At 36.4% G+C, this 27,623-nt stretch overlaps 3 protein-coding genes across 3 annotated transcripts; 1 reads left to right on the top strand and 2 right to left on the bottom strand.

Moving 5' to 3' along the window:
* Nucleotides 1-5,463: 5,463 nt before the first annotated feature.
* On the top strand, nt 5,464-9,395 carry LOC116024744. Its single transcript, XM_031265726.1, has 3 exons — nt 5,464-5,687; nt 8,208-8,419; nt 8,842-9,395. The coding sequence occupies exons 2-3, from the start codon at nt 8,237-8,239 to the stop codon at nt 9,076-9,078; spliced, it is 420 nt and encodes a 139-aa protein (XP_031121586.1). The 5' UTR covers nt 5,464-5,687; nt 8,208-8,236; the 3' UTR covers nt 9,079-9,395.
* A 3,251-nt stretch (nt 9,396-12,646) lies between these two features.
* On the bottom strand, nt 12,647-18,361 carry LOC116026035 (calcium-transporting ATPase 4, endoplasmic reticulum-type-like). The gene is made up of 9 exons (XM_031267469.1): nt 18,186-18,361; nt 16,516-17,979; nt 16,025-16,097; nt 15,825-15,946; nt 15,376-15,657; nt 14,882-15,259; nt 14,348-14,457; nt 13,767-13,995; nt 12,647-13,680 (listed from the first exon to the last, which is right to left on the bottom strand). Exons 2-9 carry the CDS (start codon nt 17,929-17,931, stop codon nt 13,096-13,098), a joined length of 3,195 nt encoding a protein of 1,064 aa, XP_031123329.1. The 5' UTR covers nt 17,932-17,979; nt 18,186-18,361; the 3' UTR covers nt 12,647-13,095.
* Nucleotides 18,362-21,160: 2,799 nt separating this feature from the next.
* Nucleotides 21,161-27,204, bottom strand: LOC116024704 (calcium-transporting ATPase 4, endoplasmic reticulum-type-like). The gene is made up of 9 exons (XM_031265675.1): nt 27,068-27,204; nt 25,401-26,865; nt 24,895-24,967; nt 24,692-24,813; nt 24,244-24,525; nt 23,751-24,128; nt 23,224-23,333; nt 22,183-22,411; nt 21,161-22,092 (listed from the first exon to the last, which is right to left on the bottom strand). Exons 2-9 carry the CDS (start codon nt 26,814-26,816, stop codon nt 21,511-21,513), a joined length of 3,192 nt encoding a protein of 1,063 aa, XP_031121535.1. The 5' UTR covers nt 26,817-26,865; nt 27,068-27,204; the 3' UTR covers nt 21,161-21,510.
* Nucleotides 27,205-27,623: the final 419 nt, after the last annotated feature.

Below are 27,623 nucleotides of genomic sequence, written 5' to 3'. Positions count from 1 at the left end.
TTCACAAAGATGGCCAAGGAAGACACGGCTAATTTAAAAGCCGAAATCAAGAGCGAATTGAAAGATTATCTTGCTACCCTTTGGGAGGAAAGCCTTCTATTGGAAGAGGTTGAAACGAAAATGCTCACTATGATAGAGGAGCTCATGAAGACAAACTCATTGCGGGTTAACTACCTCATTATAGATGATCTCCCGACTTTGGAAGCCAATCTAAGGGTTGAGCATGAGGTTGAAAAAGAACAAAATGATTGTGAAGTGGTAAGTGTTAAAGAGGTAATGGAGCTAAACGCCCCGATGCTTGAAGAAGTTCCGACTTTCGAATTGGAAGATCAAGATGAGGTAGAAATGGAGAGTGAGAATGAGGACATTGAAGTAGTGTGGGAAGATGATGAGCCGACATGCAGTAACATTCTTAATCCTTCTTGTGTCAATATTCCTATAGATTCTTGTGTTCAATCTTTCATTGAAAACAATCTTGACAATTGTGTGGTTGACTCCCCTTTGAATTGCCATGATGATCTTAATGTGTGTGATAACACTTGTTTTTACTTCCAGGATGATGATTCCATAGAAGTTGTTGATAATGATTTGATAAATACTTGTGAGGATTCTCTTTTATTTGACGATGATTATGTTTGTTTCAAATTTTGGGAAGAGGAATCCTTAGACTTGTTTGACTATGAGTTTTTGAGTGAAGGGGATAATGTTTCATTTTACTCTTGTGAAGATGAGGGTGATTTTTTTAGTGCAATAGATTGGGGGAATGAGATAAGTGAGAGTGAAGAGGAGGCGGTGCAAAATGAAAGGATTTTCACTTTTGACATAATCAAGAAGGTTGAGAGGGGTAATGATACCGAGTTTGAAAAGATGAGAGGGAGTAAAGGGATGTGGTACCAAAAATGTGCTAAAACTGAAAAGATCCTTTGGGGTAAGAGAGAAAAGGGGGAAATAAGGGAATCGCATACCATCCTAGGAATGTTAAGGATGGTGTGTAAAGCTAAGTGTCTTTCAATTACGCAAAGTGTTCTTCCCTTATATGAGGTTGAATTCAAGGACGTCTTACACCTTCGAGCGTTCCTTGAAGCGAAAGTTCATGGGACGCTTGGAAAGGTCCCGAAATCGGTGTGCTTCGAAGGATAGAGCACACCGCGTCTAGCCAACGACGTTAAACGTGGCGCGCTTGGGAGGCATTCCCAACGTTATCTTTTAGGTATTAGAACTTCCATTCTTGTTTTTCATCTTGTTTTCTTCCAATTATTAGTAATTTATATTTTTCGTATAGCCCCGTTTGAACTAACAACGCAAATTATGCATTTGGGAGGAATGTTTTGACCACAAATCATCAACAAGTCATCAAGACATCAACAATAGCAAAGGAGGCAAAACTAATCAAAGTGGAACTCATTAGACGAGTCCATACCACCCCCACGCATGGAGGTGGCATGGATCGTTACCAGTACAGTTCCACACCGGCCTCCACGTGTGGAGCCGGCGTGGAACGAAACTAGTACGCATCCACGCTGCCACTCCACGCGTGGAGGTGGCGTGGATGGGCACTAGATGTGGTGCGGAAAAGTTGCGAAAAAGTGTTTAAATATTTCCCCCTTCTTCATTTCCACTCATTCCACGAGCTACAAACTCCCTCAGGGTAAAAATACTCCATCTTAGAGCCTCAATCTTGCTAGAATACAAGTCCATTGCATATCCAAAGTCATCCCAATAGGCTTCATATCTTCATGCTACATTTGGTCCAAATGCTAGATTTTTGCTTTGTTGGTTGTTTCTCTGTAAACCTACATTGTGTTGTACTCTCCCATGGCCTACATTGTTTTGAAATGGTATCTATGTTGAGATTGAGCTTGTATTGCTATTACATTTTGAAAATTTTATGATTTTGTGAGCTCATTTGTGCTAAAATGATAAACCCTAGGTGTAAATTTGGGGATTTCTTACTTGGCTAGATTAAGTGTGAAATTGGAAGCATGTGATAAGAATAATAATGTTTTATTGCTTCATTGATGCTACATTGTTGATTCCAAATACACATTTGTTATTTTTGGGCTCACTTGCTCACTTCATTCTTCAACCTCAAGTTATCTTTAGGAAGAAGATGAAGTTGACTTTTATGTTGACTTTTGAATTCAAAATTGCTTCTAGTATGTGGATAAGATTGCGTGACTATTGTGTGATTGTGAAATTTGGAAATATACTGAGAAAAATGTTGAAAGGAGTTGGAAAACAAAAGAAGGAAGTGTGAGGATCTTGAGTTTGTTATAATGAAATTCATGATGATAGATCTTGACTTGAAGTGTGAACGGGTTTCCTTGTATTATGTTTCAATTGTTGATTGTTTTATAGAAAATGTCTTCACAAGCATCACCCACACAATAGAGGGAGATGAGAGACAGGAAGGGTAAAGCCCCAATGGAAGAGCCCAGTGTGCAGATGCCGAAAGAGGAGACTGACAGTGAAAGTGGCCCCTACCTGGACATTGTCATGACTTCAAGAATTAGGCAACGTTTCTATTACTTGACTAATCTCCCTGTCACCGGATGGAACTTCGTTGATTTATCCGCCCTGAACTCTTTCCATTGCCGCCATTGCCGACATGCGGTGACGTGCCTCATCCACCAACCTTATTGGAGCAAGATCTTAGGATGGCGTCACCAAACATATGCTCCAGTCGTCTATGAGTTTGTGGCTAGCTTGGAAGTCACAGGAAGAAGCGGTGACTTGAAAAACCCAACAATCCGTTTTTCTATCTTCAACGATACCCATCATATTTCGGTCAACAGATTGGGAGTACTTCTAGGATTTTATGACAGAGAGGACCAATCAAGGTTGTGGTACAGGAGACTTCCATGGGACTTTCGGGATCTTGAAATCCCAAAGAGGTGTTGGTGGACCATTGCAAAGCCGGGAATTGAATGGAGTGGGTCAAGAGTTCTTCATAGCCACATCCGTAGCGATGATCTTCAAGTAGTGCATCTTAGCCCAATCTTGGGGAGGTCGTAGGAGCAATTTTGCAAAGGTTTACAAGTCGGACTTGTTTTCACTTTGGAGCATAGACACGGGAAAACCCGTGAATATAGGCATGGTTTGCAAGGGGTGGCTACAGGCGCAACAGCAAGAGAATGTCCATTCAGTGTTTATAGGGCCATTGGTCACCCAGCTATGCATTGCTTTGGGATACCAGGTGAAGACGGAATGGACAGAATATAGCATTCCAGAGGCGAACATGACTCATCTATCACTCGAGGATTTGACTGCTATGAACCTTGGTCGCACACGCAAGACAAAAAAGGAGGTGAGAGTAGCTAGAAGGGTTGCACCTATGTCACGAACTCCAACTGCACAGCCCCCAGCTCCATCTCCCTCTTCGTCATCCCAGCCCGCATCATCCCGTCGTCAATCTTTATCTTCCCCATCTGCTCAGCCTCATTCCCCTCCAATTTTGTCTCCCGATGATTCAATATTCTCCGAATCAGCAGCTCCATCGGCTAAGGATCCTACTCCATCATCATCATCATCACTTCCTACAGCGCCTGAGCGCTTTATCAAGGTTACAGACTGGAAGTCCATGCAGGCTTTTCAATACCAGCTGCATTTGGAGCATGAGCAACAACTGCAAGAAATGGAGGCCCGGCACCTCGAGCTTTTAGAAGAAGTAAGCATGCAGCTGAATCAACTTCGGAGGGAGTTTGCAAACAGAGGACCCAACCCGCGACAGTGAAAGGAGTGAAGATTGGAAGTTTATCCCGTGGAAAGTGATTGCTTGAATGTTTTATGTTGATGACTTAAAGGATATTTGTGGACAATATTTTTGCTTTGTTTAATTTCTTTTCATGCTTGTTGACAATATTTGGTAGCCTGTCTGTTGCTACCAGTACTGACGTTTCATCTAGCTAAGGACGTTAAACGTGGCGCTCTTGAGAGACACCCCAAGCCAAAAAATAAATAAATAAATAAATAAAAATAAAAAGAAAGAAGAGAGAGAAATCAGGGAACCTAGAAGAGAAGAAAGGTAGAAATCATATTCTTTATTCTTTCATGCTAACCTTTACTGTAGGAACTTTTTGAAGGGCTGCAACATGCACAAATGCTTAATTCATCTATGAAGGGATACGTAGTGTTGGTATATTTTTCTATTCCTTTTTCATTATGGATGCCCTGTTTTGATTCTAGGTGTGGATATTCTTTTCCATGAGTTTGTTTACTTTGATGTACATAGGATGAGTGGCGTGATTTTGTTTATAAATGGGTGTTTAGTTGTTGTCCAAGCCCGAAAACACTTATAAGTGCGAAAAGGCGTTCTTGATAATTGTTTGCATGACCCTTGCTCCTTGTCCACCGTCCCTCATGTCAACATCGAGAACGATGTTGATTTTTAAGTGCGGAAATGGTGCATTGCATATATACTGTTTAACGCTTGAATTGATTGATTGATTGAGTTTATTGGGTGTATGATTTTGGAGAGTGTGTCATTGTCGATACTATCTAGGAGAAATTCTAACCATGTGCCAAGAAAATTTTTTGAAATATGCTTTGGAAGTTACCTTTTGCACCAAAAATTGAAATATTTGGAACCAAAAATGTTCAAATCTTTGAGTGCTCGCATGTTATTCACCTTTTATTTTGTTAGGACCTTAGTCAAAGATCTTTTGAAGTGGGAGTGTGTACCCTCTAATTTAAGAAATATAATGCAAGCGAAGCTTGGAAATTGAACTTAACTTGGTAGGGCATGGGGCAACATGAGAGCCTAAAGGTGAGAAAGTGAGATCATCCCCCAATCTCCTAGAAAAAGGTATGAGGGGTTGAAATGGCGATTTGAGAAAAAGGCTAAGAATGGCCACTCCTAGAGATAAGATCCGAGGTTAGCCATCTCGCTAGGATTTGGGGCAACCATTGCACCGTTCTTCAAACAAGCATAGAGATTTACGTGAAGTCGGTTGTCCCAAAGAGATCCTAGGAGATGAGAAAATTGAGAAGAGGTGAGCCGCCCCACTTGGATTCGGGCACCCATTGCACTGATCTTCAAAAAAGCATGGAGCTCCATGTGAAGTCGGGTCGCCCGAGAACGAGATCCGAGAGGGTTAAGAAGAAAGAGTGACCGCCCAAGCCATGGCGGTGAGCGGTCCATGCCCGTACCCTCACTTATCTTTTATGTATAAGGGCTTTGGCGTAAGGTTGGTGTGCGAACGATGATTAAATGTGTGCGAACGGAGTGTGTCAATCAATCTAGGCCATTAAAAAATATTACATGGATGCACAAGATCTGATCTCATGATCTTACCTAAACAAGTGATCTCATTGGAACCCTACCCTATATATATATATATATATATATATACTCCGTATAAAGTGGTGCTGCTAGTCTGCCAATAGCCCATAACAAATTACTGGTAATATTTAGCCCAATCCAAATATGAAATAGCCCAACAAAGCTCAGCCCTAAGCTTCTCAGTTTCTCCACTCTCCCGTCTGGCTTTCGACTTTCGGCTTCTCCACTCTCAGTTTCGACTTTCGGCTTCTCCACTCATATCTCTGCTCTCTGCTTTCTCCCTCGTCTCTACCGCCTCACGCCCTCTCTCCTCACATCCTCACACACCAAACGGTCAGACCTCACTACGACACTACCCACTTCGCGATCGCAACTCGCCAACTCTCCTGCGTTTCAAGGAATCAAGGTAAATTTTAATATATTTTGTTAGTTTAATTATTTGTCTTTAACAATGAAGTCTGTGACTCTCTGTTCATGTTTAGTTTAATTTTTTGACTTTACTACTATTTCTGCTTCTGCTCACTGCTGCTAGCTTGCTACTTCTAATTTTTCTCCATTTTCTGTATTTTTAGCATTGTTAAAACATAATTAATTTTAAAACTATCATCACTGTAAGTTTAAATTCATTATAGCTCTACATTGTTTCTAATCCTGGGTACTGGACAATGTTTCTATCATCATTCAATTCAAATCATATTAATGTACTGGACACTGGGTTAAAAACATTTTTTCTACTTATTTCCTTTGGATTTGGAATTAAGTAGTAGTGCAATTTAGAATTTTTAATTATTAGTTGTGGAATTATTTGTTATTTTTTCTGTTTTGGGCAACAGACCGAAACCGAGGATGGGTTTTAATTTACTTCATTTACTGGACAATGTTTCTATCGGTTATAGCATTTACTTTGATTGTTTATTATTGCTATTCTTGCTTTAATTTCTTATCTTTTTGTCCGGATTTCCATTTCAATTGCTTCATTTTCTTGGATTTTTCTCTTCGGAATGGGTGAGATTCAATTTTACACTTTGAGATATGCTCTTTATTTCAGAAAGGGCAAAGAAATGCCATTTTTTCTGCAATTGGAACTAAAGGGTTCTGAAAAATTCTACCTTTTCTGTTCCCCTGCTGTGTTGGAGAAGGGTTTGCATTTCGAATACTTTGTGGCTGAAGAGGAAAGGGGATTTAGGTGAATATAAATCTAAATGCTTGTAATTTTAGGACTCTAGTTCTGAGGAGATTTTCCTATTAGAAGGTTCTTGGGTTGGAAACTTGACAGGTAAAATTATTCCAGTTGGTGCATCTTGCTTCTGCTTTGGTTTCTCTACCAACTCTGAAACTTAGTCTTTAATTTACTTAGAACAGAAAATTGTATTTTTATGCTGCATATATGATATTGGTTTAGTTTTCTTATGGCTCAAATTAGGGCTTGGGGTAGGGATTTTGAGCTCTAGATTATTGAGATGGAAATAATAATCCAGTGCTTGTTTCTTTGTATTTTTGGGGGGATTATGGATTGGATCAACAATCCTATATTTCATATGAGTGATTAAGGATGGGGGTAAAGTTGAAATTTAAGAAACTTGATAACATTACAACTTACAAGTTCTCCATAAGGAGGTGGCTTTAGGGAAGACTAATAATGGGTGGTAGCCAAATAAAGGAAGATGCATGGGTCAGGGAGTGGTGGGATGAGTCTGATAACCAAACATGGGTAATTAAGCATCCCACATTAGTATAGTAAACCAGAAAAATCTTGGAGTGATATAAATCTTACATGAATGGTTGTCTTCATTAGGAAATGTTGAGAATTGAGGTTCTTAAACCGAACCGAACTAATTCCGAACCTAAACCGAACTTTTCCAAACCAATATGAAACTGAACCGAACTATAACGTCTAACCGAATGGTATCATTTTTTTAAAACCGGAAAACCGAACCGAATACTGAAATCCCCACCCCTACATGCTATAAACTAGTTTTTAGTAGAGTTGAGATGAAACAACACCTTCTAAAATAAAAATATGAAACAGTTCCCATTGTTTGATTATGGATGCTTGTATTCTTAGGTGTTATTGTTATCTGAATTTTATGGGTGCTAACATTTTTGTTGGAAATCACTCATTTGTAGCCTGTTAATTATGCTGCTCAATTCAGTTAACTCATTTCATTAGCTTATAAATTTCAGATTGGTTAGAGTTGAAGATACAAATTTCAGTTTGGTTAATGGTTTGAGAAATTATAAAATTCGGTTTTGTTTAATTAATCGAGTTCAAAATTTACCAAGTGTGATTGTATAGATTTAGAAATTCTGGATTTCAGGCGAATCTGACCTACATCCACTTCAAATGAGTTCTTCCTTTCCTTTGGCTTTTTAGTTTTACTTTTAAGTGTATAATAGTCATGTAAAGTTACAAAACAAGATTGTTTGGTTGTCTTATGATTCTGCCAAAGTTATTTCAAAGTATAATGGTGTGTATAATAGTTGGGAGTGCATGGTGCAGTTAATGTTGGGAGAAATGCTTGAGGTCAATTTGTTATGATTTTTGATTTAGCATTTCTGTATGCTTGCTATAAACAAAGTTGGGATTATTTTAAAAAAATTATAAATATAAACTAAAGCTTCTTGGAATATCATGTTATGAATATTTTATTGTTTCGTAATGGTAGCAAATGGTAGTTTTTCTTGTGGATGGTATTTTTCAAGACTATATTTAGTTATGCACTTATGCTTACTTGATTTGGTGTGATTTGTAGTATTAGTTGTATTTATTTGATTCAATGATTGCGTTTCTCAAGCTTTAAATGTTAGGAAAATACATTTACTGAAAGTCTGGTAGTGTTTCCCTATACTTGCTTGTGCCTTTAAGCTTTAAATAAATGTTTTGCTATTACTTGCATTCTCTGAAGTCTGGTAGTGCTTGAAATAGGTTTTTGAGTGAAGAAGAGGAGCACCAAGATGCCTCTTTATGACTGCATGCTTTTGTTGAAACCCAATATAGTGAAGGAGGCGTTGATCGACTTGGTTGCTAAGGTGGGGAAGCATGTTTACACTAGAAATGGAGTACTCACAGATGTAAAATCTTTTGGAACTGTTCAGCTGGGCTATGGTATTAAGAAACTCGATGGCAGATATTATCAGGTTTGTTTTTTTTTTTTTTTTTTTTTTTTAATTTAAAAATGAAAAGAAAAGACGTGAAAGTAATATCAATGGAAGCAAGCTATTTAAGCCTGAAAGACATGTTGGCCCTGTTTGGTAAATAATCAGCCTATCAGCCAATTTTGGCTTATTTGATCACTATTAGTTGTTTGGTTAATAAGCTTTTTGTAACTCTAAAATACTAAAATTCAAAATGCTACTCAAAGTAGCATTTTCAATTAGCTTTTTGAGAAAAAAAATTATACCAAAGCTATCAGCTAACAGCCAACCCAATTAGCCAACAACCATTTACCAAACAGGGCCGTTTTCTTCCTATCTATCTATCCATACTCGAGCATTTTGTAGTATATTACAATTTTTTTGTGAGTTTCTCCAACATGCTCGGTGCCTGTATTGTATTTCAGGGGACACTGATGCAAATGACAATGATGACGCCTCCTAGCTTCAACAGTGAGCTGCATTACCTCAACAAGGAAGACCGTTTGCTCCGCTGGCTGTTGGTCAAGCACCGAGACATCAAGCCCGGGTTGGAATATTTTGGAGAAAAAGATTCTAATTTATCTATCAAAGTGTATCAAGTTATGGGTGATGATAAAGACGACGAAAGTGATCAAGACTCTGACACAGCTGATGAAATGTAAAATGGCTGTTTAGCGTGTACGCTTCTTTTGTTTTCTGAATCCAGGTCTCCCTTTCTGCTTCTACTTGTACTTGGGGCATTTTAGTTTATGAGTTTTTTTTTTTTTTTTGAGAATTTTAGTTTATGAGTTAAGGTTGCAGTAGAGAATTGAGGCAAAGATACATGACATAAGAAGATTTGAATGTGACAATTTGCAGTACACAAATTAGAATGGATTTTGCCCAGTGTTTTTAGAATAAGAAAAGTCTGAGATCTTGATATTTTGCTTCATATCACTCTGTAAGATCAATGAGTATATGCTTTAGAGAGTTTGAGACTGGATTCTATGTTCTCAAAATATCACGATATTTGGTATCTTAATTAATTAAATTTATTTATTAAAAATTTATTAATTAAAATGAATATTAATTTTTTTCTCTTTATTTAATATTAATTTCAGTTAATAATTTTTTTCCCTCTAAAAATTAATGAAATGTTTAAATTAATAAAATTAATGACTTCTTTTGTTTAAAAGATGAAAGATTGGTGAAAGTTGTGCAAATATTATTATCATTATAAACGAATAACTTAAATATTTTTTTATACTATTATAAACTAGTAACTTTAAATAGAATGCCATTTTTTTTAAAACAAATAAGAAGGCTATAATTTATGGCATAATTATTACTTTTATAATTGAATTTTTAGAATCTCCCACCAAATAGTCAAATACCTATTAACATGCTGAAGAGAATTTTTTTTATTTTTTTTATTTTTTTTGAAATCAATTACCGTATTGGAGTAAAAATAAAGGAATAAAAGTGGAAATAATTAGTCTTATTTCTACTTTTTGCCTTCAAGAGAATTTTTTTTCCCCTTCTTGGGTGTTAAAAATGTCCTAAAAGCACCATTTGAAGAGAAATTTGTACCTTGCTAAATTGTATTTTGTGAGTGATACAAAAGAAAATGAGTACAATTTCACTCACATTCCATATTGCATTGTAGAGATAACCAATTTATTAGTGCCAATGAATATTAAAAATAAAACACTTGATATTTCATTTAGTATTATTAACAACATTTACATGATGTTTGGTTGGAAAGAATGAATTAGGGGGGAAATAAATTATAAATCGATGGAAAAAGAATAATATGGGAATAACGTAGAAATTCAAATTATATCGTTTAGTATGGAGGAATGAAATTATTGGGAATGAGAAGGGAAAAAGTGGTATAAAAATTAAAATGTCCTTATGTAATAATAATACTAATAATAATCAAGGGTAAAAAGCCTCATTTTTCCCTTTCCTTCCCCGTTGAATTGCAATTCATACGGGGAGGATATGAATTGCAATCTTATACCAATATAGCCAAGAGATAGGGTATGAATTGCAATCTTTTGCCAATGAGCTTCCCCTTTTCCCCACAAAACTACCTTCCAAATATAAAAATATAAAATTCAATATTAAAATTCAATATGACGCTTAATTGGCCAGTGAAATTGATGCATGCACCTAACAATTCCTATTTTGATTCTTATACTTTTGTTTTTCAACTAGAGTTTATTTTTCTATTGTTTTATGATGAATTGTCTTATGATTGTGTTGTTCTTAAAGAAGAACATGATACTTTTGTTAAGCAACTTACTGATGAACAACAACATGCATAAAATACTATACTTGGTGATGTTCAATCCGGTGGAGGGGGATTGTTTTTTGTTTAGGGTTATGGAGGAATAAGAAAAACTTTTGTATGGCGGACCTTGACTACAACTTTATGTTCTAAACGTAACATTGTTCTTAATGTTGTTTCAAGTGGTATTGCTTCTCTTCTTATGCCAAGTGGAAGGACCGCACATTGTAGATTTGCAATACCCATAGACGTAAATGAAGATTCACCTTTAACATTTCTCAAAGTAGTGATCTTGTTGAGCTACTTATAATGTCAAAGCTTCTAATTTGGGTTGAAGCGCCAATAATGCATAAGCATTGCTTTGAGGCATTAGATCGAACTATGAGGGATATATTACGATTTGTGAATCCTTTGAGTTCAAGTATGACATTTGGGGGGAAAAACAATGGTTCTTGATGGTGACTTTCGACAAATAATACATTTGATTCCAAAGGGAAGAAGACAAGACATTGTTGTGGCAAGTATAAACTCTTCATATCTTTGGAATAGTTGTAAAGTGTTAAGATTGACTAAAGATTTAAGATTACAAAGAGTTGGAAATGTTGATACCTTTGACAAAATAGATGCTTTTTAAAAATAGATTGTTGTTGTAGGTGATGGTGAGACAGGTGCGACTAATGATGGTTTTGCAAATATAGAAATCTCAAAAGATAATTTATTACAGCCGAAGATGATCCAATTGAAACAATAGTTAATAGTATATTTCATATGTTTTCTTATGGTACTTGTGATTTGGAATATTTAAATGATCGTGCTATTTTAGCACCAACATTGGATGTACTTGATGAGATCAATGAGTATATGAGTAGCTTGAATTCTACTGAGGGTAGGACGTATTTCAGCTCTATTCTGTTTGTCAATCGAATTTTGGTTCATACATTGGCCCAATTTCACACCCAAGAGTTGTTGAATGGGTTAAAATGCTCAAGGATTTCAAATCATTCTCTTGCTTTAAAACTGGGGTCTCCAATCATGCTTTTACGGAACATTGATCATTCACTAGGTTTGTGCAATGGCACGAGATTGGTTATTAGTAAATTATGGGATCATGTTATTGAAGCAAAAATTATATCATTAAATAATTTGGGTACTCGAGTTTTGATCCCTAGATTGATATTGACGTCATCAGCTCTTCGGTTATCATTTAAGTTATAAAGGAGACAATTTTCTAATGTTATCTTATGCAATGACAATAAATAAGATGCAAGGATAAAGTCTTTCGAATCTTGGATTACTTTTGAAGAAACTCTTTTTTGTACATTGACAACTGTATGTGGCTCTATATAGAGTTATCAACTCTAAGGGCCTTAAATTGTTATTTTAGGCCAAAATAGGGGGTAATTTTTTTCAACGACAAATGCTATGGAAGCTTTCAACAATTTGTAAAGTTTAGTTAATGTTTAGGCTTTTTGTAAAATTAATATTAATTATATTTATTTTGTAATATTTGAATTGCATCTATGTTTATGTTAACTTATTATGTATTTTTGAATAAATAGTACGGAGTATTATTATAATGTTGCATGTTATTCATCCCGTTCATAATAAATATTGTGTATCAAGAAGTTTTTAAAAATTTACAACTAGATTTGGTCAATTATAGTGTTTGTGTTTATTTATGTTTATGTTTTTTTTTTAAAATATAGTAATGTATTCAATACAATTTTCTGATTCATGTTTCACATTAATTAATTATATATTTTTTAAAGATGCATATTAACAATTTAATATTTAATTATAATATTAATTATATGTTTCAAAAAATATTTAATTATAAAATAGTTTAATATTCATTTTGTGCATTGCACGAGTGGAATAGTAGTCCAACAAAATGAAGTAAATGCAGTTCTATCCAATCAAACACTGTAATTTGAATGGCCAAAAAGTTGTGCTATAATTGAATTGCAACTACATCCAATCAAACAATCCATTAGTGTTTGGTGCAAGTTATACACTTTAGAATAAATAAATTAGACAGTAGAAAAACCTCAACAGAAGATGTCATTAACATCACCACATCATAGTAGTAATTAAACAAAATTTCTGCAATTTGGAAAATCAAGTCCAAGTCGTGGAATGTGACATGCTGATTCGCAGAAAAATTAGGATCAACACTATAACTAACTGATGATCTTGGAACAAATAATTTTTTTTGTCCTTCACTAATCCCTATAAATCATGTAATAAATCTAGCTAAGTCTGCTTGGTCCAAAATGACCCGACCCGGGTTAGTTCAACAGGACCAACAGCAGCAAAGCAAATTCAACTCATCTTCAGTTTTTTTCGAGGAATCCTCTTCTCATGATTTCGCTTTTCAGCATATGTTCCAGGCTTTATGGACCTCCATTTATTCTGCCTTGGGCTTTCCAGTTGTTCTTTCTCTTGCCCGTACCCCAGCACTTGTACACCTGCCCACAAACTTGAGGACCTCATCTATCAATATCACAGGTAATGTGACTGCCAATACCAGCAGCCACTCGTTCAGGCTGAGGGGCACGATGCCGAATATTTGAGCCAGGAATGGCACGTAAAGAATCATGAAGTGCAAGCCAAAGGAGATAGACATTGCCAAAAGTAGCCACGGATTGACCCAAGGAGGCATTGTCACGAGGCTTCCGTCTTCCGAAAGGGCATTGAGGGAATTAAACATCTCAATGGCAACCAAGACAGACAGTGACAGTGTCATGGCTTTGATTTTGCCAGCCTGGAAGTAGTCGCATGGGTTATCGTCGAAACGGATCACTTGAGATCCTGCTGTAAATGGTGAGGCTGTGAAATTCTTCCAAGAACTGCACTGGTCCCAGTTAGAAAGCTGGGAATAAGTGACCAGGCTGTGGCCATCTCCGCTTAGGTCAATGCCGAGGAATGAGTTATGGGTGTACCAGATGATAAAAATCCCAACAGTTGCTACACCAACATACATTCCAATCACCTGCATCCGCCATTTACATAATAAGCGGTAAGAGCTAGCTCAGGCACAAAAGAAGTGAAACAGATGAACATTGTATACACATATACCAGATAGCGGAACAAGATCCAAGCATTGATCAGTGAGTCATCGCTTCTCCTCGGTGGTTTTTTCATTATATCTTTGTCTGGTGGATTGAAGCCCAATGCTGTTGCTGGAGGTCCGTCGGTGACCAAGTTGACCCACAGAAGTTGAACTGGGATCAGACCCTCGGGAATTCCTAAAGCAGCAGTAAGAAATATACAAGCAACCTCCCCGATGTTTGAGGAAATCATATACCTGAATTGAGGGAAAAAGCCTTGAATATGAATGTTTATAACAATAAGGAAGTGATTGAAGGTTGTGCCAATAATAATGAAGCAAGGAAAAACTATGGCAGTGGTAGAAGGGAGGGACATATATTGCAGGATTCAAAAGGATATACTCGCATGCAAAAGAACTGCCAAGAGGTCATCAACATCAGCTCCGTTAGGGCTTACCATCAACAGAAGATGAAAAGATAAAAGTAACAAAAATATAAAGCTATACGATTAGAAAAATACCTTATCCCAACTCCCAAGTACATTACAGATTCCAACAAAGAGAAAGCTAAAGCATTACAGACTAAATCAAGTGAATGACAGGAGTAAACCTGATGAATGCCTTCATGTTGTTGTATATTGACCTGCCTTCACCAACAGCAGCAACAATAGTGCTAAAATTATCATCTGCCAGAACCATGTCAGAAGCTTCCTTTGCTACCTGGAAAAATATGCACAAAGAAATGAAAAAAAAAATCCAATGGAATAATTAATTCAATAGGCTTTGGACAAAATTACAGCAACTAATCCATGCATTACGAAAAAACAGAATATGGCTCCGTCTCAAAAGTAATTGACAGATCAAGAATTGCAAGTCACTTCAAAAGTTACTCAAAAAGAAAGTTTGTTACCCCAAATACCATTCAGCACAAGGTCAAATGCTACTTTCAGTCTTTGAATTGCTTTTGCCAAAAAATGCACTTTCTAGGGGGAAAATGATATAGAAAATTATTCCAGAGTAGTTTATATTTGGATATGAATTTTGCAAGAAGGCAGAAAGGGTAAATAAATATGACTTTTGCAACGAGGCAGGAATAGTAAATAAAGAAAGACACGAGTCAGTAAATAATAAAGTTATCTTTTACCTCAGTTCCTGTAATTCCCATAGCGATTCCAATATCAGCCAACTTGAGGGCAGGTGCATCATTCACCCCATCCCCAGTCATTGCAACCACCTCACCATCTTCTTTGAGAATCCTCACTATCTCTTGTTTATGCCTTGGCTCTGCCCTAGAGAATAGAAGCCCTCCACTTTGTCCTAAATATGATTTTGGGTCAGCAAGTCCCATGAATTCTTTCCCAGTTAAACTTCTTGAAGTAATGTTTTCGTGGGTTCCAAAAACACCAATTTCACGGCAAATAGTTTCAGCTGTATTCTTGTTATCTCCAGTTATAACTATAACACGAATGCCAGCATCTCTGCAATCCTGTATAGCTTGGCGTACCTCTTTCCGAGGAGGATCCTATCAAAAAATAAGAAGTCCTACATTAGAATCAGAATCTATTTATGCTAGGAAGTAGTTGGAGAAAATCTAGAACAAAATTTGCATGTATGAAGAAACAGATTTTGCTAACTCACCCTTAGACCAGTCAAGCCAACAAATATTAGTTTACTCTCAATTTTAGAGTAATTGGCAGGATTAAGCAATAGCTGGTGTGCTGGGTGGTCTTCATCACCATTATATGTTGCAAACTCAGGTAAGTCCACCGAATACGCAAAACCTAAAACACGCAATGCTTTGGAGGACATTTCGCCAAGGCTTTGCAATATCGCATTTCTTGAATTGTCATCTAGTTCTACAACTGAACCATCCAACAATTGCACATACGAACTTCTTTCTAACAAATTTTCAACTGCACCCTGCAAAGGTGAAGCACAAATAGATTAGCCAAAAAAAAAAAAAAATTCCTTAAGAATGAAAATGAAAATGAAAAAAATAAATTACGATTACAAATTGCATAAAGGTTGTCTTCTTTCATGTCAAGGTAGCAGGGTGTAATAAGGGAACTAAGGAAACAGAGCAGTACCTTCACTAGCAATGACTTCTGTCCAGAGCTGGAGCTTACAATCACACCCATGGACTTCCTATCATGATCAAACTCGAGAGTAGCAATTCGTGGTTCAATTTTGTTCCATGTAGAAGAGCAGCCTTTGATTTAGGCAGTTGGTGTTAGTGTGTCAACATCAATGACATAATAACTAAATGTATGGATATCATGTAACTTACATGGTGCGTCACTGTAAGTTTTGGAAGAACCAGTATCTAGGCCATCAGGAAGTCCCATTTTCTCAACAAGAACCTATATCACAGAAATAAACTTTAAACTTTTCAATGAGAGGGTTGATAAAAAACCTATATGCACGTGCACACACAATTAGAAGCACTTCAACTTGTAGCAGTACTTTCCCTTTTGATTTCCATTTTTGGATGGGTATTTATTTATTTGTTTAATAATAAATACTTCAAAGAGTATGTGAACAGGCACTAACATGACCAAATCTTTCAATTCAATAATGAAAAGAGATGAGGTGGGCGACAAGTATACTAGTAGTAAATAAATACCAGTTTCATAATTGACAAAGCAATGGGATTCAATTTAAATAACCTAGAACAGAAGAGAACTCATCAACAATGAGAAGATTCTAATCATTATACAATAAAAGCATAAGAACCTAATTTACTTTCAGAAGTGAAAGAAAGAGACCAGTTAATTTTACCTTTAATGCTGCCTCAGTTGGCATTCCTGTGGTCACAAAATGCTCCCCTGATTTTTCAATGTTAGAATCGTTGCAGATAGCTGCAATCTTTGCAATCATTTGAAGATTAGAATCCATCCTCCCTAATGACCAATCTTGTATTTTTCCATCAAAAGGATCATATGTTGTCCCTTCAACATTGAATGACCGCGTAATGTTTGACTTGGAACCCATGGCAACCAGCTTAGCCACTGACATCTGATTGGTAGTCAATGTACCTGTTTTATCTGAGCAAATAACTGTTGTACAACCAAGCGTTTCAACACTGGGCAATTTGCGAACAAGAGCATTATTAGCAGCCATTTTACGTGTGCCAAGTGCCAAGCATGTTGTAATAACTGCAGGCAGACCTTCTGGAATGGCAGCTACAGCCAAAGCAACAGCAATTTCAAAGTAATAAGTGCACTTCTCAAATGAAAACTTAAAATTCGTAGGCCATCCATCAACATACTCCCAAGAGAGGAAGTACTTCACATTGATCAGCCAAACAAGAGCACAAATTACACCAATAATAGCAGTCAATGACTCTCCAAATTCATTGAGCTTTTTCTTTAATGGTGTATCTTCCTCACTCTGTGATGCCTCATGGATCTGAGAATGCACCTTTCCTATCTCTGTGCTCATCCCAGTTTGAGTAACTAAGCAGATGCAGTGTCCATTGACTACAGTTGTGCCTGAAAAGACCATGCATTTTTTCCCCTGGATATCAACCTCTTCTGCTACAACCTTAGTATTCTTACTCACAGCTAAACTCTCTCCAGTCAGGGACCCCTGCTGAAGACGAAGAGTTGAGCTAATTAAATTCAATACTCTCATGTCAGCCGGTACTTTATCCCCTACTTTCAACTCAACAATGTCCCCTGGAACAAGATCCTTAGCAGGCAAGCTGGAAACTTTATTTCCGTCACGAATCACGGTTGCATGCTCAGACTGAATCTCCTTCAAAGCTTCCAAAGCTTTCTCAGCATTGTTCTCCTGCCAAACACCTACTATGGCATTAACAATCAGAATCAGGAATATCACCAGAGGCTCCACAAAAGCAGTGATCCCCATCTCACCACCCTCATCTCCATCATACCAAGCCAAAACAAACGATACCACAGCAGCAACAAGCAAAATCCTCACTAGTGTATCATTAAATTGATCCAAAATCAATCTAAAGATCGAAGGCCCCTCATGCTTTTCAAATTCATTCAAACCATAGATTTCTCTCCTCTTGATAGCTTCCTCCCCAGATAATCCCTTCTCCAAGCTCACTTGGAACTTGTCCAAACACTCCTTAACATCTTTCGACCATGCCGGAAACACATCCTGGTCGGCCACCGTACTGCCGCCAGAATTCGTACTACTCCCATGATTCTGCCCTCCTTTTCCCATTAATCACTCCACTCCCCAAATAATCCACTGCAATCTCCCCAATATCACCTGAAAATTCAAAATTCAGCGTACAATATCAAGATCTAATTGCTAGGATTCTAGAGCACATAAACTTTAGCCGAATTAAAGATCTAGAATCATCACTAAAATGTCCAGAAACTTCCACATGCACGATCGCATATACAAAAAAAAAAATGCATGATCAAACAGTTAATTAATTCTACAAACATAAATACGCAAGGCCAATTTCTTACCAGAATAAAGAAGAGCTGATTGCAGATAGGAAGCAGTGAAGTCTTATCGATTTTCCCCTGGACACACAGAATCAAAACGGCTGAGATCTCTGCTCTTATACGCAGCTTCGTCCTTTCCCATTTTCCGGCATTTAATCGTTAATTTACCCTAATAATAAATTTAAAATTTTGTTTTTTGAACAGAATAATAAATTTAAATTGAATTGAATTATTCTTTTTCATTCATTCATAATAATAAAGAGTAGTACGTAACTATTATACTTCATTTACTAATACTAATCATCTTAAAAAATGTTAATACTATTATAATTATTTGTGTGGATGGGCATTAATTTCTGTTTGAGTGGTTAGTTACATCCCTAAGTATTAGGGATGTATACATATTGGAAATGCCTGATCAGTTAATGAATGAGATGCGATTTTCCTTCTTCTATCTTTGAGTATTATTTTCTTTAATGGTGATTCTATTACAATCTACAATCTCTTAACTGAGATACTACTGCAAACATAACTGAAGATTAATCAAGCAAGGTTACAAGGGAACAATTCTAAATTTATCTCTATGTCTTCGGTGAACGGTTTGTTTCCTCATACTCTTTGCGATTTTATTGATTAAACGGTGTGGTTCTCACAGTCCCTCGGCGACGATCGGGTTTCCGATCAGTTTTTGGCCATCTGGGCGCTTGTTGCTCAGCCGTGGTTCATCGGACAAGGGGTCTAACTGTTGGTTTTCGGTTTCGATCCTCCATGCGAACTTAATTAATAGCGTGTGTGTTTTCTTTTTCTTGGTATGTTGTTCATGACTAATGAATGAATCACTGCATGGCGTACGTGCCTTGATCGAATTAATGCATGCATTGGGATAACTTTTTTGGCCGTGACCATATGTGAGCAGTGAGCAGTGAGCAGAGATTGGACGATCCAAACTTAATGCACTCAGTGTATAAATAAATCAATTCATTGCATGTTTTTAAATATTTGTCAGTTTACTTTTGGTTCCAATTTCCAAAGCATATATCTACTTTGTTTTAATTAGTGGCAATGTTTCTTTTTTATCATAGATAATTAAATGATGTTAGTTAGCATCATAGCATGCACTCAATATTCTGATTGATTTTGGATTTATTTGCTTATTTTTCTCTTTTTGTCATGCTTCGTAAATATATTTTTTGGGTACATTATGTTTGAAAAATGATGTTATATTTTAAATAATTGTTCAGAAAACTCAATAAATTTTGGATTAGATTTTTTCGGATTAAAAATTATAAATATATAAAGCTTTGAAAAAAATTTCACCAAGTTTTAAAGGTTTGGATAAAAAATTTCACCAATAAGCCTTTATATTTATATAATAATTTAAAATACCATTAATTTGTATTTATATTAAATATATTACAATTAATTTAATCCATATAGTAATTACAATATAAAGTATAAAACTTATTTACTTCACATATTTGTTTTAATCACATTGAAAACACACAAGTTTTTCTTTTAGTTGTCAATTGGTTCCACTACAAGTCTACAACAGCATCAATAATTTTTAAAAGTAAATAATCACGAAATTTATATCTAAAATGTAAAATACTAAAAAAATAATTCAATAAATAAAATAATATATTCATATTCTTATAAATTGTTTTGCATATTACTAGTTAAAACTAAGCAGTTACGGAGTAATTTATAGAATATATTTTTTTATAAATAATGAAAAAAGCTAACATAAATCACTATTAGTTATCAATCAATACAATTGATTATATTTCAAATATAATATAAGTACAAAAATTATCAAATACTCCACTATATTTATTTATTATTCGTTATTCGTTAATTGTCAAATACTCTACTATATGAGTATATTCCATGGAAGGGACTAGGCAAATTATTGTGTGGACCATGAATATAAGGTGCATTTGTACATCTGAATAGGATAGGCTTTGGTTTAGAAAAGGCCAAGAAATAAATTTTAAAAAATGGGAAAGTGTATTTGTCCCATTTGAATAAATAAAACAAGGTATGGTGTGTGGGCGGATACACAAAAAAGTTAACAGGGTGGTGGCCTGTATGGGTTGAAAAATCATTCAATATTGATTTATTATATGGTATCTTATTTACTTAATTAGGTATTTCACATGTTATTCGTATTTGGCAATTTATATCATAAACTAGGATCCACCTAATATTGTAGACCCTGAATCAAAACGACAAAGTAAAGAATCCATACTTGTAAAGTACAAAATTTCATAACACAAAGACACAAAAATCACAACACAAGACACATACACATATTATATTATATATTTACTTATTTTTCAAATTTGATATGGATACAAAATTTGTTTCAAGTACAGAATTTCATAACACAAACAAAAACTCACAACATAAAACACATATACATTGACCTTGAATCAAATGATGAGGTACAGAATTTATACGCTAAAGTATAGAATTCCATAACACAATACACAAAACATTACAACACAAGACACTTACACATGTTATATATTTATTTATTTACGTAACTTATTTTTCAAATTTGATATAGGTACAAAGGCACTGAATTTCACAACACAAGACACAGAAATTCATAATATAAGACACAACTACTAATTTGTTTCAAGTACAGAATCATACCCTAAATACAAAATTTTATACACAACACAAAAAAGCACAACATAAAACACATGTACACATGCCAAGGTCCACAGTGTCTATTGTATAGCGGTTAATGGACCTGAATCCACCTTGCAAGATGGACCAAGGTCCATGTTCATAATTTTAGTACTCTATATTCAATAGTATATCACAATTTTTAAATTTATATAACAAAATTGTGAATATAGAGTTCAAAAATTGTGAATATTGAATATAAACTTTTAAAATTGTGAACATAGATTTGAATCCACCTTACAAGATAGACCCAGATCCATTGCATAATTTGCCATCATGTAATAGTAACTAAGCTTCAGCAATTTGCAAAATCAAGTCCAATTTGATATAAGTTGTTTATCAACATTATAATTAACAGATGATCTTGCAACAAATAATTATCCTTCACTTAACCCCTATCATAACGAGTATTATAAGCGTCTAATGAATCTAATTAAATCTGTTTGGTCCAAAAATAACCCTGGTTAGTTCATCGGGAGCCGGGGCCCGGGAGGGGTTAAAAGATTTTTTCAAGACAGGACCAACAGTAAATCTAATTCAAACTACCTCGAGTCTTGAGAGGTTTTTCTTTTCTAATGAATCAAGTGTAGTCTCGTGATTTGGCTTTTCAGCATATTCCAGGTTGACTCTAATATATAGTAGGCCAGGCCATTTACTCTGCCTTGTGCTTACCAGTTTTTCTTTCTCTTCTCCGTACTCCACTTGTACACCTGCCCACAAACTTGAGGACCTCATCTATCAATATCACAGGGAGAGCGACTGCCAATACCAGCAACCACTCGTTCAGGCTGAGGGGCACGATGCCAAACACTCGAGCCAGGAATGGCACGTAAAGTATCAAGAAGTGCAAGCCGAAGGAGACAGACATTGCCAAAAGTAGCCATGGATTGACCCAAGGAGGCATTGTCACGAGGCTTCCGTCTTCAGAAAGGGCATTGAGGGAATTAAACATCTCAATGGCGACCAAGACGGACAAGGATAGTGTCGTGGCTTTGATTTTGCCTGCCTGGAAGTAGTCGCATGGGTTGTCATCAAAACGGATCACTTCAGATCCTGCTGTAAAGGGTGATGCTGTGAAATTCTTCCAAGAACTGCACTGACCCCAGTTAGAAAGCTGGGAATAAGTGACCAGGCTGTGGCCATCTCCGCTTAGGTCGATGCCGAGGAATGAGTTATGGGTGTACCAGATGACAAAAATCCCAACAGTTGCTACACCAACATACATTCCAATCACCTGCATCCATCATCGTTTACATAATTAACGGTAAGAACCAGCTTGGGAAAAAAGAGAAAAGTGAAACAGATGAACATTGTATACGTATACCAGATAGCGGAACAAGATCCAAGCATCGATAAGTGAGTCATCACTTTTCCTCGGTGGTTTTTTCATTATATCTTTGTCTGGTGGGTTGAAACCCAATGCTGTTGCCGGGGGTCCGTCAGTGACCAGGTTGACCCACAGAAGTTGAACTGGGATCAGACCCTCGGGAATTCCTAAAGCAGCCGTAAGAAATATAGAAGCAACCTCCCCAATGTTTGAGGAAATCATATACCTGCATTGAGGAAATAAGCTTTGAATATGAAAGTTGTTTACAACAATAAGGGAATGACTGCAGTTGTTCCAATAATCATGAAGGAAAAACTATGCAGTGCTACAAATCATCTACTAGATAAAATACTGCCACCAAATACAAGGAGGCATTCAACTCCAATTTTGAAATATGCTACTCCATTAAATTGGCAAATACCAAGGGTGTGTTTGGTTTACAGGTTTTGGTATACGGTATGGGTATCAAAGTAATTGTTATTGTTTGGTTGACAGGTTTTTAGAATACTACTATGGGTTTGGAATACCCCATTAATTGAAAAACTCATACCCTTATTAAATAAGGGTTTCATTTCCCTTCCTCCTTTCTTCTCCAACTATTAATAATCATTCTCATTCCACCCTACCAAATTCACTAAAACCCATTACCCTTACCAAGATACCCATACCGATTCCGATTCCCATGTGCTAACCAAACACACCCTAAGTCTTTTTCCAAAGCATAATTATATATCTCACACATACACACACATACAAAAGACATTTGGAGCACAAAGAATTATCCCTTATGTTGCAGGATTCATTTGCAAGTCACAAGGATATATTCACATGCATGTAAATACATTCTAAAAAGCTGCTAAGACCTCGTCAAAATCACCTTCATCAGAGCTTACTATCCACAGAAGATGAGAAGGAAAAGAGAAAGTAACAAAAATATGAACCTATACAATTAGAAGACTTTATCCTAAGTCAAACTTTGAAGATCCCAACAAAGAGAAACAAAAAAACATGACTTAACCAAAAGTGACTGAAGTAAACCTGATGAATGCCTTCATGTTGTTGTATATTGACCTGCCTTCACCAACAGCAGCAACAATTGTGCTAAAATTATCATCTGCTAGAACCATGTCAGAAGCTTCCTTTGCTACCTGGAATGATTAATTTGATAGAACAAAGTGACCCACAGTTTTTTTTTTTAAATGCAATGGAATGATTAGTTTGATAGGCCTTGGATAAATTACTGCAACAAATCCTTAGAAAAACAAGAGCTATGGGGATCTTAGAGGCATTTGAGAGATCTAGAATCAAAATTCACTTCAAAAGTTAATCAAGAAACATGTTTGTTACCCCAAATACCATTCAACATTTTTAGGAGGTTGAATGCAACTTTCAGTCCTTGGATTGCCTTTGCCAAAGAATGCACTTTTTAGGGGGGGGAATGATACAGAAAATTATCCCAGAGTAGTTTTTATTTGAATATAAATTTTGCACTGAGGCAGTAAGGGTAAATAAAAAAAAGATGTTTGAATCATCATGGGTAAGTAAATAATGCAGTTATCTTTTACCTCAGTTCCTGTAATTCCCATTGCAATTCCAATATCAGCCAATTTGAGGGCAGGTGCATCATTCACCCCATCCCCAGTCATCGCAACCACCTCACCATCTTCTTTGAGAATCCTCACTATCTCTTGTTTATGCCTTGGCTCTGCCCTAGAGAATAGAAGCCCTCCACTTTGTCTTAAATGTGATTTCGGGTCAGCAAGTGCCATGAATTGTGTCCCGGTTAAGCTTCTTGAAGTAATGTTCTCATGGGATCCAAAGACACCAATTTCACGGCAAATAGCTTCAGCTGTATTCTGGTTATCTCCTGTTATAACTATAACACGAATTCCAGCATCTCTGCAATCCTGTATAGCTTGGCGTACCTCTTTCCGAGGAGGATCCTATAAGTAAATTTTAAAGTAGAAATTGCAAATTAGACCCAGAATCTCTTTTAATGCTAGGAATACAATCTAGAATAAAAATTGCAAATATGAGAAACAAAGTTTGCTAACTCACCCTTATACCAGTCAAGCCAACAAATATGAGTTTATTCTCAATTGAAGGGTAATTGGCAGGATTAAGCAATAGCTCATGTGCTGGATGGTCGTCATCACCATTATATGTTGCAAACTCAGGTAAGTCCACCTTATATGCAAAACCTAAAACACGCAATGCTTTGGAGGACATTTTGCTAAGGCTTTGCAATATCGCATGTCTTGAATTGCCATCTAGTTCTACAACTGAACCATCCAACAATTGCACATAGGAACTCCTTTCTAACAAACTTTCAACTGCACCCTGCAAAGGTGAAGCACAAATAGATTAGTCAAGAAAAAAAAACATAGAAATGAAAATAAGAAATTAGAATTACAAAGTGCACTAAGCCTACAAATCAAATTAGTCTTCTTTCACGTAAGGTAGCAAGGTGCAATAAGGGAATTAAGGAAACAGAGCATAAGCATACCTTCACTAACAATGACTTTTGTCCGGAGCTGGAGCTTACAATCACACCCATGGACTTCCTATCATGATCAAACTCAAGAGTAGCAATTCGTCGTTCAATTTTGTTCCATGTGGAAGAGCAACCTTTGATTTAGCAAGTTGGTGTTAGTGTGTGAACATCAATGACAAATTAAGTAAATGTATGGATATCATATAACAACTTACATGGTGCATCACTGTAAGTTTTGGAAGAACCAGTATCTAGGCCATCAGGAAGTCCCATTTTCTCAACAAGAACCTATATCACAGAAATAAACTTTCAATGAGAGGGTTGATAAAAAAAAAACCTCTATGCACACACAGACAATTAGAAGCACTTCAACTTGTAGCACTATTTTCCCATTTTATTTCATTTTTGTATGTGTATTTATTTATTTGTTTGTTCATAAATATCCAAAAAGCACCTGAATTGGGTTTGCAACATGTTGATCAGGTACAAAATCAGGCCTAATCTTTCAATTAAGTAATGAAAAGAGATCATCTGAGCAACATGTATACAGGTGGTAAATAAATACCCAGTTCCATAATAGACAAAACAATGCAACTCAATTTAAATAACCCAGAACAGAACAGAAAGCATCAACAATATGAAGATGCTAATCATTACTCAATAAAGCATAGGAACCTAATATACTCTCAGATGCAAAAGAAAGATGACCAGTTAATTTTACCTTTAATGCTGCCTCAGTAGGCATTCCAGTGGTCACATAATGATCCCCTGATTTTTCAATGTTAGCATCATTGCAGATAGCTGCAATCTTTGCAATCATTTGAAGATTAGAATCCATTCGCCCTAATGGCCAATCATGTATTTTTCCATCAAAAGGATCATATGTTGTCCCTTCGACATTGAATGACCGCGTAATGTTTGACTTGTAACCCATGGCAACCAGCTTAGCCACTGACATCTGATTGGTAGTCAATGTACCTGTTTTATCTGAGCAAATAACTGTTGTGCAACCAAGAGTTTCAACACTGGGCAGCTTGCGAACAAGAGCATTCTTAGCAGCCATCTTACGTGTGCCAAGTGCCAAGCATGTTGTAATAACTGCAGGCAAACCTTCTGGAATGGCAGCAACAGCCAAAGCAACTGCAATTTCAAAGTAATAAGTGCACTTCTCAAATGAAAACTTAAAATTCCTAGGCCATCCATCAACAAACTCCCAAGAAAGGAAGTACTTCACATTAATCAGCCAAACTAGAACACAAATTACACCAATAATAGCAGTCAAAGCCTCTCCAAACTCATTAAGCTTTTTCTTTAATGGTGTATCTTCCTCACTCTGTGATGCCTCATGAATCTGAGAATGAACCCTTCCTATCTCCGTGTTCATCCCAGTTTGAGTAACCAAGCAGAAGCAGTGTCCATTGACTACAGTAGTACCTGCAAAGACCATGCATTTTTTTCCCTGGATATCAACCCCTTCTGGTACAACCTTAGTATTCTTACTCACAGCTTCACTCTCTCCAGTCAAGGACCCCTGCTCAAGACGGAGAGTTGAGCTAATTAAATTCAATACTCTCATGTCAGCCGGTACTTTATCCCCTACTTTCAACTCAACAATGTCCCCTGGAACAAGATCCTTGGCAGGCAAGCTGGAAACTTTATTTCCGTCACGAATCACAGTTGCATGCTCAGACTGAATCTCCTTCAAAGCTTCCAAAGCTTTCTCTGCATTGTTCTCCTGCCAAACACCTACTATGGCATTAACAATCAGAATCAAGAATATCACCAGAGGCTCCACAAAAGCAGTGATCCCCATCTCACCACCCTCATCTCCATCATACCAAGCCAAAACAAACGATACCACAGCAGCAACAAGCAAAATCCTCACTAGTGTATCATTAAACTGATCCAAAATCAATCTAAAAATCGAGGGTCCCTCATGCTTCTCAAACTCATTCGAACCATAAATTTCTCTCCTCCTGATAGCTTCCTCCCCAGATAAACCCTTCTCCAAGCTCACTTGGAACTTGTCCAGACACTCCTTCACATCCTTCGACCACGCCGGAAACACATCCTGGTCGGCCACCGTTCTGCCGCCAGAATCAGTACTACTCCCATAGTTCTGCCCTCCTTTTCCCATCAATCACTCTACTCCCCCAAAAAATCCACTGCAATCGCCCCAATATCACCTGAAAATTCAAAATCTCAGCCTACAATATCAAGATCTAATCACTACGATTCTAGTCTAGAGCACATAAACTGTCGCCCAATTAAAGATCTATAATTTTCACTAAAGTACTTGTCCAGAAACTTCCGCAACCACGATCCCACATACAAAATATCCACAATCAAACAGTTAATAATAATAAATTCACAAGGCCAATATCTTACCAGAATAATGAAGAGTCGATTGCAGAGATGAAGCAGTGAACTGTTATCGATCTTTGCCTGGACAGAACACTCAAAACGGATGAGATCTCTGGTCTTATAAGAAAGCAAACGCTTCTCCTATTGCTTCCTAAGCAGCTTCGTACTTTTCCATTTACGGCATTTAATTATTAATTTACCTTTTTTAAAAAAAAACAATTATTAATTTACCCTAATAAATTAAAATTGGAATTATTCTTTTTTGTTCATTATTGTTACGCAAATTATTATTATATTATTATTAAATATTAATTAATAATAATCCCTAATAAATTAGAACTTCCTCTATATCTTATATTAATCTATATCCATCAGCTCCAAAAAAATGTCCGCAGACAATTGAATTTACATTACTACTCAAGGGACTACCTTCTCGTCAAAGCAGAACAAGGGTGATTTCGTCCTTTCACACTAGCGGTACCAAATTCTGAACCGTACCGATGGTCCACATATGCCCTTCCAATAACAGAGCGCCATGTGGAATGGTGACCAAAACAGTTTTTTAATGTACACGTGTTAA

This window comes from Ipomoea triloba, chromosome 7 (genome assembly GCF_003576645.1).
Source record: "Ipomoea triloba cultivar NCNSP0323 chromosome 7, ASM357664v1".
NCBI classification, from domain to species: Eukaryota; Viridiplantae; Streptophyta; class Magnoliopsida; order Solanales; family Convolvulaceae; genus Ipomoea; species Ipomoea triloba.
This window is presented reverse-complemented; position numbering and strand designations above follow the sequence as displayed.

What these genes read in the sequence shown, in the direction of transcription:
- LOC116024744 (XM_031265726.1), top strand. Translation starts at nt 8,237, where the DNA reads ATGCCTCTTTATGACTGCATGCTTTTGTTGAAACCCAATATAGTGAAG. An exon ending in TCGATGGCAGATATTATCAG is followed by an intron (nt 8,420 to 8,841) that starts GTTTGTTTTTTT and finishes ATTGTATTTCAG; the next exon opens with GGGACACTGATGCAAATGAC.
- LOC116026035 (XM_031267469.1), bottom strand. Translation starts at nt 17,931, where the DNA reads ATGGGAAAAGGAGGGCAGAATCATGGGAGTAGTACGAATTCTGGCGGC. An exon ending in AACTTACAGTGACGCACCAT is followed by an intron (nt 15,947 to 16,024) that starts GTAAGTTACATG and finishes CCTAAATCAAAG; the next exon opens with GCTGCTCTTCTACATGGAAC. An exon ending in TGGGAATTACAGGAACTGAG is followed by an intron (nt 14,458 to 14,881) that starts GTAAAAGATAAC and finishes ATATTTTTCCAG; the next exon opens with GTAGCAAAGGAAGCTTCTGA.
- LOC116024704 (XM_031265675.1), bottom strand. Translation starts at nt 26,816, where the DNA reads ATGGGAAAAGGAGGGCAGAACTATGGGAGTAGTACTGATTCTGGCGGC. An exon ending in AACTTACAGTGATGCACCAT is followed by an intron (nt 24,814 to 24,894) that starts GTAAGTTGTTAT and finishes GCTAAATCAAAG; the next exon opens with GTTGCTCTTCCACATGGAAC. An exon ending in AAAAGTCATTGTTAGTGAAG is followed by an intron (nt 24,526 to 24,691) that starts GTATGCTTATGC and finishes TCACCTTTGCAG; the next exon opens with GGTGCAGTTGAAAGTTTGTT.